This window comes from Gobius niger, assembly GCF_951799975.1.
Source record: "Gobius niger genome assembly, chromosome: 13".
Taxonomy (NCBI): Eukaryota; Metazoa; Chordata; class Actinopteri; order Gobiiformes; family Gobiidae; genus Gobius; species Gobius niger.
Window position 1 is genome coordinate 25,067,834 of NC_136864.1, and position 21,671 is coordinate 25,089,504.

At 38.9% G+C, this 21,671-nt stretch overlaps 3 protein-coding genes across 5 annotated transcripts in view; all 3 read left to right on the top strand.

The window, feature by feature from the left end:
* LOC306972551 (HIG1 domain family member 1A, mitochondrial-like) overlaps window positions 1-16,313 on the top strand; it is a 39,888-nt gene extending 23,575 nt beyond the window's left edge. The window contains exons 2-5 of one of the 3 annotated variants that reach the window (XM_079569222.1): window positions 12,919-13,000; window positions 13,670-13,747; window positions 13,831-13,965; window positions 15,442-16,313. In XM_079569222.1, the coding sequence (XP_079425348.1) occupies window positions 13,675-13,747; window positions 13,831-13,965; window positions 15,442-15,515 (282 nt within the window). In that variant the 5' untranslated portion in view covers window positions 12,919-13,000; window positions 13,670-13,674 and the 3' untranslated portion in view covers window positions 15,516-16,313. Of the gene's footprint in view, window positions 1-12,863; window positions 13,001-13,662; window positions 13,748-13,830; window positions 13,966-15,441 lie in introns of those variants that run through there. The other 2 variants (XM_079569221.1, XM_079569220.1) reach the window with 2 other exon arrangements.
* Window positions 5,220-6,811, top strand: LOC306972437 (7-alpha-hydroxycholest-4-en-3-one 12-alpha-hydroxylase-like). Its single transcript, XM_079569035.1, has one exon. The coding sequence runs from the start codon at window positions 5,245-5,247 to the stop codon at window positions 6,775-6,777; it is 1,533 nt and encodes a 510-aa protein (XP_079425161.1). The 5' UTR covers window positions 5,220-5,244; the 3' UTR covers window positions 6,778-6,811.
* A 730-nt stretch (window positions 16,314-17,043) lies between the features above and the next one.
* On the top strand, window positions 17,044-21,269 carry LOC306972556 (HIG1 domain family member 1A, mitochondrial-like). Its single transcript, XM_079569227.1, has 4 exons — window positions 17,044-17,128; window positions 20,193-20,267; window positions 20,337-20,471; window positions 20,601-21,269. The coding sequence occupies exons 2-4, from the start codon at window positions 20,198-20,200 to the stop codon at window positions 20,663-20,665; spliced, it is 270 nt and encodes an 89-aa protein (XP_079425353.1). The 5' UTR covers window positions 17,044-17,128; window positions 20,193-20,197; the 3' UTR covers window positions 20,666-21,269.
* Window positions 21,270-21,671: the final 402 nt, after the last annotated feature.

The following is a 21,671-nucleotide window of genomic DNA, read 5'->3' on the forward strand; positions in this document are numbered from 1 at the left end:
CCAGGCACTCCAAAAACAAATACGCACAGCACAAGGAAGTACTTAAAAAGCCTTTAAGTATTTAGATGGCCAAGCCAACATGTTTCTTCGTCAGGGCTTAGTATAAAATGACCAGGTTAGGGAGTGGTCCAAAAAAAACAAGAAAAAAACAGAACCACCAAAACAAATACAAATGTAACACTTATTACAGAAAACAAGATAAATCAAAGTCCTCATTCAGACCCGGATGCTGACAAGTTTTCAATTTATGAATCCAAAAAGCCTGTCTTTGATTGAGCTTTAATGCCACTGGTTTGACATGTTCAATACCTTCAATACGAAGCAAAGAGTCATTGGCTTTATGTTGTTGATTGAAATGTCTTGCCATATAGTCCAGATTGTTGACTCTAATCGCATATTTGTGTCCTGCCAGGCGATCCCGCAGACGCCTTTTTGTACGGCCAACATAGAAAAACCCTTCTGGACAAGGGCAAGAGAGGCGGTATATTACAAAAGTAGTGTTACAGTTAAAGGGGGGGTATTATGCAAAATTGACTTTTTCAAGCTTTACATCATGTTATTATGTCATTCCCTCATTAAAAACATGCCTGAAGTGTTGCCTTGACACATTCACGTATTTTTGAGTAATCTGTAAAGACTCTGATGGCGGCCATTTTAGGGATAGGTTTGCCTGAGTCCTCCTAGGAACGCCCCCACCTCCTGGAGACGCCTCCGAGCTTTCGTCACCAGCCGATTAACCGACCACTGCTCCTCAGCAGAACCCCCTCCCCACTGATGCCACAGACAGCGTGTGGAGGGGGCGTGTCTGAAAGGGTCAGAGGTTCTTAAAGAGACAGAGGCCTATTTCAAGACATTCACTACAGCCATTTTGAGAGAGACATTTTATACAAGGCAGTTATTCTAATTTACTGCATTTACAGACCAACAGAAGGTTTGGTTATCATTGTAGTGTGATATAGACTGGTGCTATGTGATTGAAAAAAGCATAATACCCCCTCTTTAATGAAATTGGTTTGTTGAAAAGTCACATTATTGTACACATCCAAAAAAGTCTTGGTCTGGTTGATGTTATTACAATGAGGACAGTTCATACAGTTCATATTGTTCAGGGTGTAAACTGCCAGCTTTATTCATGTCTCAGCAAAAACATCTGCGCTGGCTGGGCAGCAGTTAACACAGGCTTTACTCGACATCTCCCATTTGTCTTCAAATGTAAAGAAAACATTCTCAATGTGATCCTCCATTAGCCGGAGGTCCCCTGACAGCACCTTTGAGGTTCAGTTAGAACATGAACCCATTCAGAAGGTTCATGAAACAAAATACTTGGGCATAATCTTAGATACACAGAGAAATGAAAATTGACTTTTAAATGTCTGAACAACTGTGTGTCACCACTGTTCTCTGGCCTCATGGTGAGGTTCTCTCAGACCCTCCACCAGAGCCTCAGTTAACGGGGATTGTGTGCTCTTGTGGATGTTGCGGCTAACAAAAATGCTAAGAAAAATGCTAAAAGCAAAGCAGTTCTTAGAGCCTTTATTAGCACAAGATGACAGCGTGAAGACAGTCGCAGGAGAGTCTGCAGGTTTAACAAAACACCAAGCTTTTATACCAAAGGGGCTGATCTATAAGATCTACATCAAAGCATTTTTAGTAAACTGATAACAAATGGGCATCCTGCTTTACGACAAGTTTACGACTGCAATTTCCCCAAAAGCAGTCTCCTGAGCCCCTTTGTTCTTCAGGTCAACTGATGGTCAACACAGGGCAGCAAGTAGGTCGCATACCTAATTTTATAGCTTTGTAAACCATACAGTTACTCTCACACTTTAAGCTAAGAACATATTATATTATTTAGAAAACAAGAAGACACATATTTCCACACTCCCAAAATGTAGAAAATCTTTTGGACAGTCGAGCTGCTCCTTCAGAGGGGCTACACTGTGGAACTCTCTCCCCACGGCTCTGAAACTGCAGACTAATATTAACATCTTTACCAGAGAGCTCAAACAGTGGCTCAAATCGGGCCAAAGGTGTTCACATGTGTAAAATGTGCCTTATCTAGTTTAATAATTTGTTTTATTGTAACCTTGTTTAAAAATGTGTTTTATCTTTGAAACCTAAAAGCCCCCTATGGACAGGTGTTGGAAATTAGCACATGTCCTATAACACTTGCATCTGGTTCGTCCAATGTAATTGCTATGTCCATGTTAAATAAATAAATAAATGAAAATGAAATAAAAGGACCAATTGGTTTTCTCAACCACATGCACTTATTCTCTGGTGGAAGATACAAACGCATGAGTTTGTCTCTGAGGTTTGGAGCATGTCTGAATGAAAATAAAGGTGGTTCTGGGAAAACTTCACTCAACACAGGATCACATTGGAGCATAGACCAATTGTGTCAATGTTTTTTAATTTGGTCAGCACACACAGGACAGTTCACTGGAATGAGGATTTTTGTTCTTGGCAAGTAGAATGGTGCGATCCAGAGACTCGGCTTTGTCAAGGGCATCTTTCACGACCACAGGTTTGTGAATTCTGTCCAAATATCTGCAGGACATGGCCTCTGCCTAGTCGGAAAAGTCCTCCTCACGCTCACAAAAGCGTCGCAGACGCTTAAACTGCCCGTAGGGGATGTTCTTTTTTGGTGTTGAGGATGAAAGGAATCTGCTCTCAAAATAGTGTTGTATACTACTCATAATAATACTATTCAATGGACAACTTAATATTGGGATTGATAGAGTTCAAGCATTTGTAACAATCCAATAATTCATTCAAATTACCATCAAAAATAACAAAATGTGACCATACCAGGTCATTTTATGATAGAAAGGATTAATAGGATTAAGGACATAGTCCTTGTCCCACAGACCCAAGAATAGACATGCATAGTTTGGAGAAAAACAAGAAGCCATGGGAACACCGCTCTTTTGAATGTATAGTTCGTCCATAAAAATAAATATATTGTTATGAATAACCCATTCTGTATTTTCAACAAAACATCACAAGATGTTCTTGGGATATCACTCTCCCTAAAGAAATGTCTTAGTGCAGAAAGACCTTCTTTATGTTCAATATTTGTATACAAGCTTTCAACATCCATCGTCACAAGAAACTGATCCTTAATGTTCGTCAGATGTTATAACTACAGTAGCTACTATTGTTAGTGCACTACACTATGTTATAACTACAGTAGCTACTATTGTTAGTACACTACACTATGTTATAACTACAGTAGCTACTATTGTTAGTGCACTACACTATGTTATAACTACAGTAGCTACTATTGTTAGTACACTACACTATGTTATAATTACAGTAGCTACTATTGTTAGTACACTACACTATGTTATAATTACAGTAGCTACTATTGTTAGTACACTACACTATGTTATAACTACAGTAGCTACTATTGTTAGTACACTACACTATGTTATAACTACAGTAGCTACTATTGTTAGTACACTACACTATATTATAACTACAGTAGCTACTATTGTTAGTACACTACACTATGTTATAACTACAGTAGCTACTATTGTTAGTACACTACACTATGTTATAACTACAGTAGCTACTATTGTTAGCACACTACACTATGTTATAACTACAGTAGCTACTATTGTTAGTGCACTACACTATGTTATAACTACAGTAGCTACTATTGTTAGTACACTACACTATGTTATAATTACAGTAGCTACTATTGTTAGTACACTACACTATGTTATAACTACAGTAGCTACTATTGTTAGTACACTACACTATGTTATAACTACAGTAGCTACTATTGTTAGTGCACTACACTATGTTATAACTACAGTAGCTACTATTGTTAGTACACTACACTATGTTATAACTACAGTAGCTACTATTGTTAGTACACTACACTATGTTATAACTACAGTAGCTACTATTGTTAGTACACTACACTATGTTATAACTACAGTAGCTACTATTGTTAGCACACTACACTATGTTATAACTACAGTAGCTACTATTGTTAGTACACTACACTATGTTATAACTACAGTAGCTACTATTGTTAGTACACTACACTATGTTATAACTACAGTAGCTACTATTGTTAGCACACTACACTATGTTATAACTACAGTAGCTACTATTGTTAGTACACTACACTATGTTATAACTACAGTAGCTACTATTGTTAGTACACTACACTATGTTATAACTACAGTAGCTACTATTGTTAGCACACTACACTATGTTATAACTACAGTAGCTACTATTGTTAGTACACTACACTATGTTATAACTACAGTAGCTACTATTGTTAGCACACTACACTATGTTATAACTACAGTAGCTACTATTGTTAGCACACTATACTATGTTATAACTACAGTAGCTACTATTGTTAGTACACTACACTATGTTATAACTACAGTAGCTACTATTGTTAGTACACTACACTATGTTATAACTACAGTAGCTACTATTGTTAGCACACTACACTATGTTATAACTACAGTAGCTACTATTGTTAGTACACTACACTATGTTATAACTACAGTAGCTACTATTGTTAGTACACTACACTATGTTATAACTACAGTAGCTACTATTGTTAGCACACTACACTATGTTATAACTACAGTAGCTACTATTGTTAGTGCACTACACTATGTTGTAACTACAGTAGATACTATTGTTAGCACACTACACTATGTTATAACTACAGTAGCTACTATTGTTAGTACACTACACTATGTTATAACTACAGTAGCTACTATTGTTAGTACACTGCACTATGTTATAACTACAGTAGCTACTATTGTTAGTACACTACACTATGTTATAACTACAGTAGCTACTATTGTTAGTACACTACACTATGTTATAACTACTATTGTTAGTACACTGCACTATGTTATAACTACAGTAGCTACTATTGTTAGTACACTGCACTATGTTATAACTACACTAGTAGTAACTATTGGTAGGAACACTACACTATGTTATAACTACTGTAACTGTAGTAGTAACTATCGTTAGTTGACACAAATATGCATTATTTTTTTGCATATTGAAAAAAATATAAAAAGAGATAAAAAGAACTCTTATTGGCTCTCATGTTGCAGCCCAATCTGCTTCACATTACTTTAATGAAGGCTGACAAAAGCCGAGAAGCCAGTCCCACATGGGAGGAACTATGAACTGCTGCAGCGAGTGCCTCCAGATAAAAGTGAAAACAAGAGCTGCAAACAAGTGCTATCAGTCATGGAGCTGCTCCTGCCCTTGTTTCTATGTGTTCTTGCCTGTCTGTTTGGAGGGCTGTGCATTCTGGGCTTTTTCAGACAAAGACGTCCCGGAGAGCCTCCTCTAGATAAAGGGTGGATTCCTTGGCTTGGCCATGTTTTGGAATTTCGAAGGGACACGGCAACATTTCTTCAGAGGCTGACGCAAAAACATGGCAATGTTTTCACAATTCAGCTGGGTGGTTATTATGTGACTTTTCTTCAGGATCCTTTGTCATTTGGAGCATTTGTCAGAGAAAGCAGAGACAAACTGAGCTTTAATGCATTTGCTAAACAGCTAGTTCTGAGAGTCTTTGGCTTTACGGGGACTAGCAACATGCCGTCAATACTAGATGCTGCGAGTCAGAAGCACCTCAAAGGTCATGGACTGCAGATAATGACAGAATCTATGATGAGTAATTTACAGAATCTCATGCTGCACCATCTTGGGTCTGGTGTGAACCAAAAGAGTTGGAAAGAAGATGGACTGCTTAACTACTGCTACAACATTGTGTTCAGAGCTGGCTACCTGGCACTGTATGGCAATGCGACCTCCCAGACCGAAGGAGACGAAGAGAAAGCCAGAGCCAAAGACAGAACCGAGTCTGAAGCCTTGTATCATGAATTCCGCAAATATGACCAGCTTTTTCCTAATTTAGCCTATGGTGTCTTGACCCCCAAAGGAAGAAGGGAGGCAAATAGACTGTTGAGTTTCTTCTGGGATACACTGTCCATGGAAAGAATGAAAAGTAAAGAAAATATTAGTGGTTGGATATGGGACCTGTCTCACCACCGAGAGGAAGGTATGCAAGAATCAATGATTGACAGACACATGTTTGTTCTGCTTTGGGCGTCTCAGGGCAACACTGGGCCTTCTTCATTTTGGCTGCTCTTCTACCTCATGAAGCACCCAGATGCAATGGAGGCTGTGAGAAATGAAGTCCTTAAAGTTCTGGAAGAATCTGGGCAGGAGGTCCGGCCTGGAGGTCCTTTAGTTAACCTAACCCATGAAATGCTCATGAAAACACCAGTTCTGGACAGTGCTGTTGAAGAAGTTCTTCGTCTTGTAGCTGCACCGCTCCTTACCAGGTCAGTTGTTCAAGATATGACTCTAAAGATGGCTGATGGTCGGGAATTTTTAATCCGCAAAGGAGATCGTCTGGCCATTTTCCCCTACATTGCTGTTCACATGGACCCTGAGATCCATCCTGATCCATTCACCTTCAAGTACGACCGATTCCTGACTCCAGAGGGAACCAAGAAAACTGACTTCTATAAAGGAGGGAAGAGGGTCAGGTACTACACCATGCCCTGGGGCTCTGGGGTGTCTATGTGTCCTGGTCGATTCTTTGCCACCAACGAACTCAAGCAGTTTGTTTTCCTCATGCTGGTCTACTTTGACTTTGAGCTGATGAATCCAGATGAGAAGATCCCACACATTGACCCCAATCGGTGGGGATTTGGAACCATGCAACCAGACAGAGAAGTCCAGTTTCGTTACAGGTTGAGGTATTAAATCACTTTGCTATGTATTGGTGTGAAAAAGAATATAGAGGGTAATTTTAATAATTATGGCTTACAGTCCATTTTCAAAATATTCTAATTTTCTGAGAATTTTAATTTGGGGTTTTTACAAGCTGAGCCATAAGAAAGAATCAACATTATAACAAAAAAAGGCCATAAATATCTTACTTTGCATGTAATGAGTCTATCATATACTAGTTTCGCAGTATAAGTTGAATTACAGAAATGGATGCACTTTTTAATAATAATCAAATTTTCTGAGTTGTATCTGTAATATATAATAGATACAAAAAAAGGTTTTGATGAAAGATGAAAATAAATGATTTTCACATTTGTAAGTAACGAAAAGTATTCTTGCATTTCTTTTTTATCTCTTTTAATATATTTTTGAATGACTAGATCGTTTCATTGCTACTAACAATCAACAATCAAGATATTTCGGTTGTTATTAGCTACTTACTACATTCATGCAAATAGCATATAATCTTTTGCTTTCTTTTAAATTTTATTTAATGTTTATTTCACCGGGCGTGTTGCTGTTCATAGGTCTTAATCATTTGAAATGCAATTCATAGCAAACTGACTTAATCTAAATCGTTTGTACATCTATGTAAACTTGTTTGTGGTCACCAATGTCTGTATCTGAAACAACAATCTGCATAAAAGTTGAAACAGATATTCGACAGATATTGCTAAATGCATATATTTCGATCACATATTTAGAATGCTAATTTTGAATCATGCTCATATTGAGTAATACTTATTTTGAGTAGCCACTCTGAACTACTGTAAATGTGGATCCTGACCCACACATCCAATGATTGTTTGGGTCAGGTTACGTGTTGAGTTGCTTAGTAAAGTACATACAAATGTGGATAAAACTCTTTGCTTTTCTAAGCCACTCAATAAGGAACCGGACCCACCGGTTGATGTTGCAGGATGCGAGTTAACAGTACTTCTAGAATATAAATACTTTGGGGTTATTATTGATTCAAAAGTCAAGAAAGCAACAAATCAAATCAAATTCACTTCGGCAACTTTCTGTCAAATATGAAATGATCTAACTGTAGAAGAGTAAAGAGCTACTTTAATGCCATGATTATGTCACACATTTGCTACTGTTTAACCTGGAGTCAAACAAGTGTAGTCAGAAGATCGACAGCACAGCTCCTATCAGCACTACCACGTTCTCTCAAAATCTATATTATTTTCAGTTGGGAAAATATTCCTGCTTGTTTTTACGCTGTGTTTCAAATGTCTATAGAATTGTGCTTGTTGTTGCGTGGCCTTTCCTGTCTCTACACATCAACCTGCTCTGGGACAACAGATGAGAATTAGCCCTTGTGGCTTACTCTGGCATATTTACATGAGGACTTAAAGAACTCAAGTTAATGGAGTTTCCCGTCAATATTTGCCAGTGCTTCTGTCTCCTGGTGTAGAGCGAAGGCCACGAGAGCAGAGAATACTGCATACAGCTTCTTCACCGCCACCGTCCTCTCTTCATGTTTCCTTTCATCTTCTATGTACATGATCCAGACGGCTTAAGGCGCCCACATAATTACAAAAAAGGAAACGTCACAGGGACATTATCAGCCTAATCTGATTGTTTTAAGGTCTGAAATAAAGACTGACTTACCACACTGAATTTGAATTTAATTACACATACACAAATACTTTTGCAACAATATCAGTGTCATACTCTAACTATTTTAATATTGTTATTAATAAACAGATTCCATTGGCTTCTTTGAGCCTATCACTGTGTCTAATCTACAGTTGCATATCAAAAAAACAAGCTCTCATCACGTTATCATACTGGGTCAAGCTGCACAGTCGTACTATCTCTGCCATGGCCTTGACTTGACTTGAACAGTAGGACTAGCGCAATATGTCGAGTTCATGTCTCCGGGTCCTGCACCGATGGTAAATAAACTTCTCCTGTATAAGACATCCAGACTGCTGTTCTTCATCTATCCTCTCGAACACCGTTGTTAAAACATTTCCCCTGGAGCTAAACCTTACCAGCTCCAACAGAAATATTCAAGTCAGCTTTGCACACCCAGTTATGTTTGTTTTGAGTTGCACAGTAGACGTGTCTCAACTGTGCTCTACTTTAGCAAATATTATTATCAATTCATTGAAGAGAAACAATAATGTCACTGTAACAATAAGGAAAAATGGATACCTTTATCGAAGTGTATAGTCTATAACAAGAAACAAATACTAATGGCAACATGTGTAGGTAGGGCTGGACATGTACTACAAAGAATAAAGTAAGAAGTAATATTCCAGAACAATATACAGTATACTGCTGCAACGATCAGTGGAAAGGTGAAACATAACAGAAGCGTTTGAGAGAAAAAAAATCAGCAATAATAACAGCATGTGTAAAGTATTATTATACATTTTTAAATGTGTTTCAATTATTTGACATGGTACAAAACAAGTTCAGAACAATCTATCTTGTATTTTGTACCAGGCGTGTTTCTGGCACAAAATGTAGGTATATAGGCTATATATTTAAGTAAGCTAACAACATAACTTTCCTAACTTGAATAAGACACTATTACCAAAAGATTATTAATTGTTGTGTGGGCAAATGTGTGACATTGTTAATGTTATGAATAGTTGTATTGTAATAAAGATCTCATTAAACGTACAGTTTACTTCTCCAAACCAACAGTGCAGCAAGTGGTCCAGAGCAGTTAAGATTTGAATGCTTTGGGTCACATGACAACTTAAAGGGATATTTCAGGATTATTGACATAGGGCGTCATTTCCTAGTTATATGTGTTGCTGGTACCTGGAGATATTTTTTTGTAATTCATGCAGTTCTTATGTTTGAAGAGTTTCGTGGCGCTAGGCTAATGCAAGGCTAGCACATTTCTACGATGTCAGCTAGCCGGCATTAAAAACAGTCTGACTCCACAATGCACCTGAGGCAAATCACTTATAACACCAGACTAACCATATAAATGTCTGTGTCGATAGAGTATTTTTGGAAAATAACTGACCTTGCATCACATGAATGATCGCATTTTATACACGAAGCAGATGCTGTTCAAATATAAGGTATTTTAAATGCAAAATGGTTAAACTTATTCTATCGACACAGACATATATATGGTTAGTCTGGCGCAATAAATGATTTTCCTCAGGTACAGCACACTGTGGAGTGCGTAAGACTGTTTTTAATGCAGACTAGCTGACATCGTAGAAATGTGCTAGCCTTGCATTAGCCTAGCGCCGCGAAACTCTTCAAACATAAGAACTGCATGGATTACAAAAAAAATATCTCCAGGTACCAGCAACACTCTGGATAACTAGGAAATGACGCCCTATGTCAAAAATCCTGAAATATCCCTTTAACTTCATGCTCTTTTTACACCTGCCTAACTAGTAGGGCCATATACACTGATGTTGTTGAAGCATTGAGTTAATGTTGGCACTTTAACCTTAAAACAGTCTTGTTTATTCAACATTGATTTAACAGCTTTTTTAAAACATGGATTAAACACTGACTTTTAAACCTCAACCAGAAACAACCAATCTGACCAAAGGTCAACGTTGAATTAGCATCATAATATCTCTCATGCAGGGCATTCTAAAACACCTGGCCCTGTATCTTCCCTTTAATCTTCTATTTACATAAACCAGAGGACTCATGGTGCCCATAATTACCTAAGGCAAACCTCACAGGCACATTATGGACATAATTTGACAGTATTATTGCATTAGCACATGGGTAAAGCAGCCATTCTATTACATCACCAAAGACGGTTTAGTTGGATACGATAATTATGTAATTTAGCTCAGTCAAAATGCTATTTTCACTTTGCAAAAAAAATCAAAAATAATTATTTTAGAGTTTCACATCAAATGAGTCTCTAAAGTGGTGCATTTATAATGAACGAGTGCGTGTGGCTCATTTACATAATTAATCGCAAGTGACCCGTGGGTTTTGCATTATTTTTTATTTAGTTTTAGTCTTTTTACGAAAATAAAAAAAAAAATTAGTCAAGATTTAATAAAAAAAATATCTTCAATTTGTGTCTAGTTTTAAAAATTGCCAGCAAATTAAGTCGACTTTTCCTTTATAATATTCATTATAGTCATAATAAAGGCCCTCTGCTTCATGGAGCTGCTCCCACATGAACAAAGCTCAATGCTGTTCCTTTGGCAGTAAATGTATATGATTTGAGGCTCTTTCAGACGGTCAATAGAAGTTTGGATAATTTTAGTCTTTTCTTTTCATTGGTTTTTTTTAGTCGACTAAAATATCTGGACATTTTAGTCATCGTTTTAGTCTCATGAAAAACTTTTAATTTAGTTTTAGTCCGATTTTACTCTAAAATATCACTTTGACTAATGAAATTGACACTGACTGTTTTGGCCTGAAACTTTAGTGATTAAAATGAGGAAAGAAGGAGTGGAGAGGGCTGGAGAGGGCTGGAGAGGGCTGGAGAGGGCTGGAGGGGGCTGGAGAGGGCTGGAGAGGGCTGGAGAGAGCGCGCTCTGCCTCACTGCACCGGCTGCAGCAGCATTAATTTCGGCTCATTTTCAACAGTAATTTATCACAGATAAATAGTAATATGTAACAGTAGTATAATAGTGTTTAATAAGGGTGAGGCAGGACTAATATTTCTCTTTGCTAGCTCTGTGCCATTGCATTATGGAGCACACCTTCTTTAAACACACATGTTTGAGTTGAAGCTAATGGCTGTGGGTAGCAGAGTTCAGTGACCACCATACAGGGCGCAGCCATTGGCAGGTTTTTGTAAGGTACATTTTAGAAATCTCATATATTAAGGGGGGCCTGACTTTGATTGACAGGCCGTTAGCATTAGAGCTAATGGTGCCGGCGCAGTTGACTGAACTACACGCCCCGCGAGGGCCGAGGAATGGCCACTGACTGCTCTGCTTTGTGACCACGACACCAGGGGCCGCCATTGCTCCGCCATTGCTGCAGCATCTCCATATAACCGCTAGGTACCCATTGGAATGCATTGGACTATAGACATGTTAAAAACAACTTTAGAGCTTGATGGCTAATTTTTGGGAACTTTCTACAGCTAGATATTCCTCCTGTGATAACACTGGGTTAGGTGCAATTAAAGAAACCAGGCTCGTTTTCGTAAGAAACATTTTAGAAATCTCATATACTAATGAGGTCGGACTGTTAGCATTGGAGTTGCGCGGCTACAACCGAACTACACGTCATGCAAGGGACTACAGTGAAGATCCCGCCCTTATGTCCTTTTTAGGAACATGTTTCGTAAGAGCTGGCGAGGGGGATTCTGTAAATCCACCATGATTTGCCCTCAAACTTGGTCATTGTGGCAACCGGGGAGGAGTGAGGAGGAGTTGTCGAGGGCCCAGTCTACAGTGAAGATCCTGCCCTTATGCCCTTTTAGGAACATGCTCGGTCAGAGCAGGATAGGAGGAGTCTGTAAATCCACTATGGATTCCCTTTCGAACATGGCCCATTAACAGGGCCGTGCAGAGCTACAGAGGGCCAGGAGCTCAAAAATTCAAAGGGCACTACACCCATCCCTCCCCCCGCGGCCCCTGACAAACCGACCGTTACAGCTCCTCTTAAATTCTTATCACAATCTATTTCAAATCCATTTTGTTTTTTATTTTATTCAAAAGTAAAAGGGGCTGTGTGGTATAGGAGCTCAAATTATAGATTTGGGGAAAACCAACTGCTTTCAGTTTATTAATACTGTTTTTTGCCAGCATCTTTTGCTAGTGGGGTATTTTGCATGGGGCATCTGCCCCAGGGCACAAGTCACTCTCTTCTCTGGCCTGTGGCGGAAAACAGGGGCTTAAGAAAAGGAAATAAACTATTGAGAATGTCTGGGCAGAGTTTCACGTTGTTTTAAGAGAACTGAATTATTTTGACAAAAATATGCGGCGCTGAGCCGCGATAAACGGCGCTCGCTTTTAGTTTGTATGCGTTATATATATATATTTTATTAGTATTTTATTACGTACGCATAGGCCTATAGTAGCGTAACATGCATAATTCCCCACACCACGCAAACGCACCACACGTTATAACACTGACGTAAGAGCGTGCGCCTGGTTCTCGTGTTGTTACATCACTTCACACCGGCTGCTGTCTCCTGTTCAGATCCACGCCTCGCTTTGACCGTTTCAAAGTTAGAAAAGATCATTTTTTTCAATAGACGAAAATCTCCTTTTCATTTAAGGTAAGAGCCACATTGTTTTAGATTCTTCCGTTACGGCTACACGTGTCAGCCAACATTAGATACAATGACCTACAGCAGATCTCTGGTACATTGTGTTCTTCTCTTATCAACATTAAACGTAAGCGCATATTAAGATCTGTTAAAGAGAAGCTTTTCGTGTCAAAGCGGAGAGATATTTCTGCTTGGACGTCCTGTTCCATTTCTATGCCTGTTCCCCTGTCCTTGGTGCGTAACCTGTCAGGGTCGTGGTTGTCGATTTTACCTCATAGAGCGGGGTTTAATGGTTTAATGGTTTTATCGCCCCGGTTTGCTTTAGTCTTCAGTGAACTTGCTTTAGTTCTGGACTTGGATGTAATACTGTTTAACCTCTTAACCCCCATCTGGACCGAGCACATTTTCTCCAGTTTGGCTTTACCCAAATCTAAAAGTCAAAAATGCAACAACAAAAAATCGGAAACACAAGAAAAGTGACACAAAAGAACAACAAAAGGGATGAAAATTTGGCAAAAATGTGGCGTGAACGACAAAAAGGCAAAGCAACAAAAAATATGTTAAAAAAATTAAAAAGTGACGCCGAACATGATTATTCTCACGTGTAAAGAAAAAGTAATATTATGAAAAAAGGGAATAAATATATATCATCACAAATCTAAAAGTTGTTTTTTCTAGTGACGATGGCCGACTACGAGGAAGAGAATCAATCAAAATTCATGCGCAAGGCGAAGGAGAATCCATTCGTGCCCATTGGTGAGTGCCTCTAGATTTCATTCAATACAACATTCATGAAGATAATTTCACTAATGCAACATTTGTGCATTTTCTTCCTGAAGGGCTGGCGGGATTCTTCGGCATCGTTGGGTACCGGCTGCTGAAGATGAAGCAACGCGGCGATGTGAAGATGTCGGTGCATCTCATCCACATGCGAGTGGCCGCTCAGGGCTTTGTGGTCGGGGCTATGACGCTCGGTATGTTCAGATATAAAGACACGGTGACGCAAAATTCACTTTTTTTATTTGGTTGCGCGTGTGATAAAAAATGTAGGTGTACAAAACAAAATTACTCATGAAAATATGTACTGTATTTTCCGGACTTTAAGTCGCTCTGGAGCAGTAACTTTTCTCGTTACTCGTTACTTCTTTTAACCTTTCTGGGGCCCTAAGCAAAAATCAACACTCGGTCCTACAGTACCTACGCACAGGCCCGCCTTAATGGGGGACCAGGGCTTAAACAGAATTGTAGGCCCCCACCCCCCCTCAGCGCAAACCCTAATCCTAACCTCAATCATCGCATACGGTTAGCTGCAAAGTGAAGTGATTGACATGAAAATCAACCAATCACCTTTTCTTTTTCTTTTTTCCGTAATTCTGATAGGCCCTTGACTATGGTTGGCCCCTAGGCTTCAGCCCCTGCTAGCCCATTGGTTAAGGTGGCTAACGTTAACGTATCCTATGGCTATTCAACGAAGAACCTGTTCACGGTCAAAAACAGTTCCACTGTGCTGTGGTGCGGGGCAGAAGTGGAACATAATGACCTCAGTTCAGGCCCTGCCCCTCTGTGTGAGAACCACTAACCACTGAGCCACTGTCAGACTGGGGTTTAGGACTACTTTTAGTCTATTTTACCCACTTTTAAAATGGTAAATGGCAAATGGTCACATTCTCTCACCTCTAGTCCCTGACCCACAATTTGGGAACCGCTGATTTAAAACGATCTGAAACCTGCCCCTGATGGTTTCTGTCTTACCATTGAGAGTTATCCTGTGAGTCGCCCAACTCGTCTGAGATTAAACACATTCAGAGTTTCTGAAAGTAACTGCGCTCATGAGAGCTGTGTGGATTCAACTCCTCCTTGAGACAAAACGGCCGCGGACGACGGCTTTACTCTCGTCTATTCGCCAAACTACTGTCCTGATTCACCGCTAGAGACGATAAGAAGAGAGTTTAACGGGGGAAATTATATATTTTGATATTTATACGAAAGTCGTGTGAAAGCCAAACTAGGAATAGAAGTGCGACTTATTGTCCAGAAAATACAGTATGTATTTCACCGGAAAATGAATTATTTTTAGTGCTTAGGGGAGAAAACTGGGCAGGTAAAAAAAAAGACTGAGGAAAATCTCCTTCAAACGTTATTAAAGAGAGTAAACAACTCATTTCTGATCGTTCTTTTTGGTGTAACATCTCATCAGACAGGTCTGATGACCGCACAGGTCCGCACCTGTCGGCTCATATTCTGTATAACAGCACAAACAACATCGAATAAAACATGTTGTAACAGTAACTCACTTTATTTTCAAAAGCAAAATACTTCATCTTCATAAAAGAAGCATATTTTCAGTCATTTTGTCAGCCCCAGTCTTAACCAAACAAGGAAAATGTGATGCCATCTGAAACTATTTTTGTTTCATAAAGTAATCTTACCTTGTGTTTTCATTTCCACAGGAGTCATTTACTCGATGTACAACGAGTTCTACCTCGGTGTCAAAAAAGGACAGAAAGCGGTGATGGATAAGTGATGGATGGAACTCTGTCCTGTCTCCCTTAATATTGCCTCATATTAAGGTTTCTCTGTTTATTTCAGATTATGTCAAGCATTTTAGCTTTTGAACCTCAGTATCACTTACCTTCTGTAGTTTACCGTGCGTTGATTTCAATGCTCTATGGACAATACAAGCACGTTCTTTTGGTCTTCTGTTGTGTATATAAATATGGTACAATGAGAACATATTCTACCTTATTTCAAAGTATTTCTCAGGCTTCACCCATTGAAAGCCAAAGTAGTATTTTTAACAAATACTGTATATTTTCTTAGGAATTTTCCAAATTGTTTGCACCTTGGCTCATTGTAAATGGGCTTTGTGGACTGACAGGGTTTATTGTCTGTCGTGTTCTACTCCACGAGATCACACTGGTTCTATAGGATTTTATCAATGTACTGTTTATAATGTGTTTTCTCTGTGCTAATGCTTTCTTTCACACAAACAACCATGGTAAACTTTTTTTTTCTTCATCATTTTAGTATTTAATTGCATGAAAGAGGCTGAAGAGTAGGTAAAGGATATAGGCAAGTTGTCATAGCTGAGTCTCATGACGCTGAGGCCAGAACAGTGTCCAGTATACATGGTGCCGCCTTACCCTTTACTGTATTGAGCTATTATTTTAATGGAAACCACCAGCTGACATTTGTTATTGGCTTAATCATTACATTCTTAGAGTTGTATTGTATAATGTGCGTTACATCTTCAAGACACTTTTTCTTCAAAATTTCAACAAAAAATGAGGTTGTGTACAATATTTGAGGAACCATTTCGGGTTGCCGTAACTTTTCAATGTACAATGAGGAATTTCCTTATCAACACATTATTATTATTCTTTTTTTTCTTTTTATTTGTGCAGAACCTTTTTTCCACCAGAACAGACTCATTAAAATACCTCAGTAAACTTTGTGCAGTATTTATAATCCAGCTACACCATTGTAGAAAGTCTATCTGTATAAATTATTTTGTTTAAAAGTGAGTGTTATTGAATGAATTGTGTTTCCGATTGACTTTGTTCAGGAAATAAAACATGTCTTTGAACTTGTATTAGTTAATGTTTTAACTTTGCCTGGTCTCCATCATTTTTTTTTGGATAGTTCCACTCTTTATGTCATGTTTTACACACCTTGTCCTTGACCAAATAATAGGTTTATTCAATTCCTTTTGCCACCAGGCTATTCTGTGGCAAGAGTGGTTGCGAGGTCTTCAATATATTTCATAGTATTTGATAATATGGCCAATAGTTTTTTGGCGTCGGAAACCGGAAAATTATTTGTTTACTTTCCTTTTTGTGAACATGTCTTGCTATTTTTACGATTTTATCTGCATTTTAACTCATCTTCTCAGCTGTAACATGACTTCCTCCGTCGTGTAAACATTGTTTGAACGCATAAAGTTAGGTTTCTGCAGCGCATTCCAAATATAGTAATAAAACTCCGATGACTTCAAACGCACCGCTGCCGGCCGCTGATGACGTCACTGACTGTGCGCGCTTGTCACTTCCTGGATCTCCCGTCCATAGAAACATCTACAGACACAGCTCGTGCTACAGCTTATTTACTCTTAATCAAAGCCGTATTCCATTGTTAGAGGTAAGAGTCGGCCTTTAATCGCACAGTAGTTTGTAATCTTCAAAATACATCATGTTGACACTTTTTTCTCACTTGTACATACTTTTGAATTGTATCCGTTATCGTGAATTCTTCCCGGTTCGCTAGATTAACCTACAGACCTGCTACTGGGCAGGTCGATTCCGCAGGTTAACCCTGTGTGACCTTGAATAACCTGCCACCCAGGGCTGAATGAGGTGAGACGTGCCTACGTGCCTCAGCCTGGCTTCTGAGGGTTGTAAATGTGTTAAATGTTGTGATTGATATTGAATTATTCTTAAAGTACACAAGGATTAGAGTAGCCAGCTAGAGCAGATAAGAAATGCTGTTATCTGTCATTTCATATACTGAATAATGAAAACTTGCTGGAGTTCATATTTGTGAAACTCTCTACTGGTCTCTTCACATCACTCTTCACAATGGCCAAACCTCAGCATAGACTTTATTTTTAAGGTGTCTCAATAACATATGAAAAGAGACACTCATACATTTTTACAGATGTATGATCGAAAGTTGTGACAGGAAGTTTGCTGGTGTGGTTTGGTAATCACATGACACAGCCTTCTGATGAGGACAGTTAACCTCTTACCACCCGCCTAAACCAAATGCATTCTTTGGCTATTATATAGGCCTGTGTAATGCCTCATTTTGGTCTCATTTTTGTTGAATTTTTGTTGAATTTTTGTCACTTTTTTGTCACATTTTTGTCACTTTTTGGATGAGTTTTTGTCACTTTTTTGCTGAGTTTTTGTCACATTTTTGTTGAATTTTTGTCACTTTTTGGTTGAATTTTTGTCACTTTTTGGTTGAATTTTTGTCAATTTATTGTCACATTTTTGTCACATTTTTGTTGAATTTTTGTCACATTTTTGTTGAATTTTTGTCACTTTTTGGTTGAATTTTTGTTGAATTTTAGTCACTTTTTGGTTGAATTTTTGTCACATTTTTGTTGAATTTTTGTCACTTTTTGGTTGAATTTTTGTCACATTTTTGTTGAATTTTTGTCACTTTTTGGTTGAATTTTTGTCCCATTTTTTTTGCTGAGTTTTTGTCACATTTTTGTTGAATTTATGTCACTTTGTTGCTGCGTTTACATCCTTGTTTTCTTTTCATATTTTGTAGCTGTTTTGGTGCTTTTTTCCGAAGAAGCTTTTTGATTAGGGTAAAGCCAAACTGGATAAAATGGGTTCCGTTCAGGTGGGAGTTAAGAGGTTAAAACTGCATCCGGGATGATTGGATCCCCTCTGCCTCAGATACAGGACTTGAGGCTGTGAGACCAAGGCTTTCAGCTTCATGCTGGACCCTGGTCATCCCGCACATTCCCTCTTCTCCTACTTCCCTTCGGGGGGATGTCTGCGGAGAATCAAAACTCAGACCTCTCGTTTATCCTCAGGCGGTGAGGCGCATGAACATTCGCCTAAAGAAGAGCTGAGGTTTTTGTGTTTTATTGCTGGAATGCGGAGAGAGAGCCAGGGCAAACCTCTTTTTTTTATTGCTTTTGGCGCCATGACGCATATGACAAATTAACCTGAAACTTGAAGTGCCATCAGACATTCAACACAAGATAAGATAGTCTTTGCTGAGCTCACAATGGAGAAATTCACTTGCTACGTATGCTTACACGTACGTGTGCAAATACGCAGGAAATGTGAAAAACGATTACATAGTAGATATAGTGGTGTCTTTTAAACAATGACTACCAAGTACTTTATGAGGACAAAAAAGTATAGACAGAAAAAAAAAAAGGAATGTGCAGGTTTACATCATGTTACTTCACAGTCTTATTGTACAGTCTGACAGCAGTGGGGATGAAGGCCTTGCGGTAGCGCTCCGTCCTGCACTGAGGGTGCCTCAGTCTGCCGCTGAGAGAGCTGCTCAGCTCCTCTACAGTCCCGTGCAGTGGGTGGGAGGTGTTGTCCATGATGGAGGTGAGCTTGGCTAACACCCTCCTGTCCCTCACCTCCTCCACAGAGTCCAGGGGGCAGCCCAGGACGGAGCTGGCCCTCCCACCAGCTTGTTCAGTCTGTTCTTGTCCCGCTCTGTGCTGCCCGGGGCCCAGCACACGGCAGCGTAGTGGAGAGCAGAGGCCACCACAGAGTCATAAAAAGTCCTGAGCAGAGGCCTGCTCACTCCGAAGGACCTCAGTCTCCTCAGAAGGTGGAGGCGACTTTGTCCGTTCTTGTTGGTGTTGTGGGACCAGTCCAGTTTATTGTTGAGGTGAACACCCAGGCACTTGACGCTGTCACTGACACCTCCTCAATGTCCCCCCCCTGGATGTTCAGCGGTGTGTGTGGTTGTGTCTTCCTCCTGAAGTCGATCACCATCTCCGTCGTCTTTCTGTGTTCAAGCACAGGTGGTTGCGCTCACACCAGTCCACAAAGTCCATGATAACCGACCGGTTCGTTCCTCTCAGACACACAGCCCACGATGGCGGAGTCAGAGAGAAACTTCTGCAGATGACAGCTGCGTTTTAAAGTCTTAGACTGTGTTAGCAAATCAGTAAAGGCAGTCAATTCAATTTGAAAAACTTTTCACCATGGATTAAGTGATGCGACAAAATATTTTTTTTTAAATGATCAATAATGTTGCCCACTATGGAAAAAAATCTTTTAATTTGAAGCCATCTAAGTTGAGCTGAACTTGTTATGTCACGCAGTGTAATAGTACGTCATTTAATCAACAAATCAAGTTTAGTGTTGGCATTTGTCACCAATATAATTACCTACCTACCTACATTACTGTAGGGCAGCTCAATAATGACAGCAATAATCTGATTTTATCGATTAATATTTTAGGCATAATTGAAATCACAATCATTTATTTGTTTCGAGGGAATAGAATACCTTGCATAGATATTGGATAGTGGAATGCTACATTCTTGGAAAACAAACATGTTATGGAGCAGCTGTACATTTAAACTCTCTTCCAATAATTATATTTCATGATGTCATTTTTGTCATTCATGGTCGTAATATTCACTAAATGATTTGAGCTGCATGTTATTGTAATCAACTCAAGCAGATATACTTTTTCTTTACTTTTTTAGTGGAGATGTCTGACGATGAGGAGAATCAATCAAAGCTGTTGCGCAAAGCCAAGGAGAATCCTTTCGTCCCAGTGGGTATGTACACTCAGAACGGTCTCCTTGATGTAATACACCGGTCTAAATGTGTGCGTTTGCTTTACAAAGGCATTACTGGATGCATTGCCATTGTTGCATACCAGCTGATGAAGATGAGACATCGCGGTGACACAAAGATGTCAGTGCACCTCATCCACATGCGAGTGGCAGCTCAGGGCTTCGTGGTTGGAGCTATGACGATGGGTGTGTATTGAGTGCATTGAAACCTTGCCATATATGATTGAAATAAGTTATACTAAATTGTGCTTTTAACTTCGTTGTTTTCTCTGTGAAAAATTCTAACTGCAACATTATTATTATTTCTTTTTGCAGGTGTCATATACTCAATGTATCGTGATTACTTTGCACATCCCATAGCAGACAAGAAAGACAAGTGAAGATGAACAGTGTTGTCTGCCCTTAATATAATTATCACACTACTTTATTTCTTTAAGTCACAGATTTAATTTATCATTTTTTTTAGTATATATATATAGGACTACTAAAAGATATTGCACTATTATATATTTTTTTACATTCCACCACCCCAGAACAGTGTTGTCTTTTTGAAATGTGCACAATCAAAGAAAATACACTTATTCACCCTGTAATGAACCCATTTGCGATGTTAAAGGCACACTGCGTAACATTTTTGACACACTGTTGCCATCAGTACAAAACATGCTCCTAATGAGCAGCTCGACACATAATATGCTATTTCTGCAGTCGGTAATCAAAGAATGGATTTGGATGAGAACGTATCCAATTTAAATCTCAAATTCTACTGACTTCAGTCGACATCTCCATGGAAACGAGCTGGAGACGCACCCACTCCCGGTAAAGTCTACAATCATGTGTTAGGAGAGCTGAGCCGATCACAGCAAAGGCTCATGTTTGTTTGCACATTTATGAGGTATTTTTCAATGTTGTAAAATGTGTGTCATAAATTAAATGCTTGTATTTCAATTTTATTTATTGGGTAAAATATTTCACGGTGTGGCTTTAATTTTTTTAAGCACCGGTAAGTGTGTTTATTTCCCGTTGTATCTCGTAATAAAAAGTCCCATCAAGATTTGCCAACATTTGTACCACAGCTCCCTATACTGAGCTTGTCAACAATAAATATATATTTTTAGCAGTTTAAAATTGAATATATATTTTCATGAGTATCTTTTTTGATGTAGTTCAATTGGGTCGATCCTTGTCATCTTGCATTGTGTTATTTGATCTTTTTTTTTTGACATTCTTCCTTGTGTTTGTACCGACTGCCTTAAACCCACATGGTTATTTACATGAGGAAAATGTAAATAAAGATACTACTAAATATGAAGGTAGTCTCTTTCTTTAGCGTCTTCAACTCTAAGCTAACAAACTATGCTAACTACAGAGCAGAACAAGAGAGCA

Bases quoted from the DNA above. Each gene is read 5' to 3' on its own strand.
- LOC306972556 (XM_079569227.1), top strand. From the start codon at position 20,198: ATGTCTGACGATGAGGAGAATCAATCAAAGCTGTTGCGCAAAGCCAAG. The intron at 20,268-20,336 runs GTATGTACACTC...TGCTTTACAAAG, and splicing joins GAATCCTTTCGTCCCAGTGG to GCATTACTGGATGCATTGCC. The intron at 20,472-20,600 runs GTGTGTATTGAG...TTCTTTTTGCAG, and splicing joins GGTTGGAGCTATGACGATGG to GTGTCATATACTCAATGTAT.
- LOC306972437 (XM_079569035.1), top strand. From the start codon at position 5,245: ATGGAGCTGCTCCTGCCCTTGTTTCTATGTGTTCTTGCCTGTCTGTTT.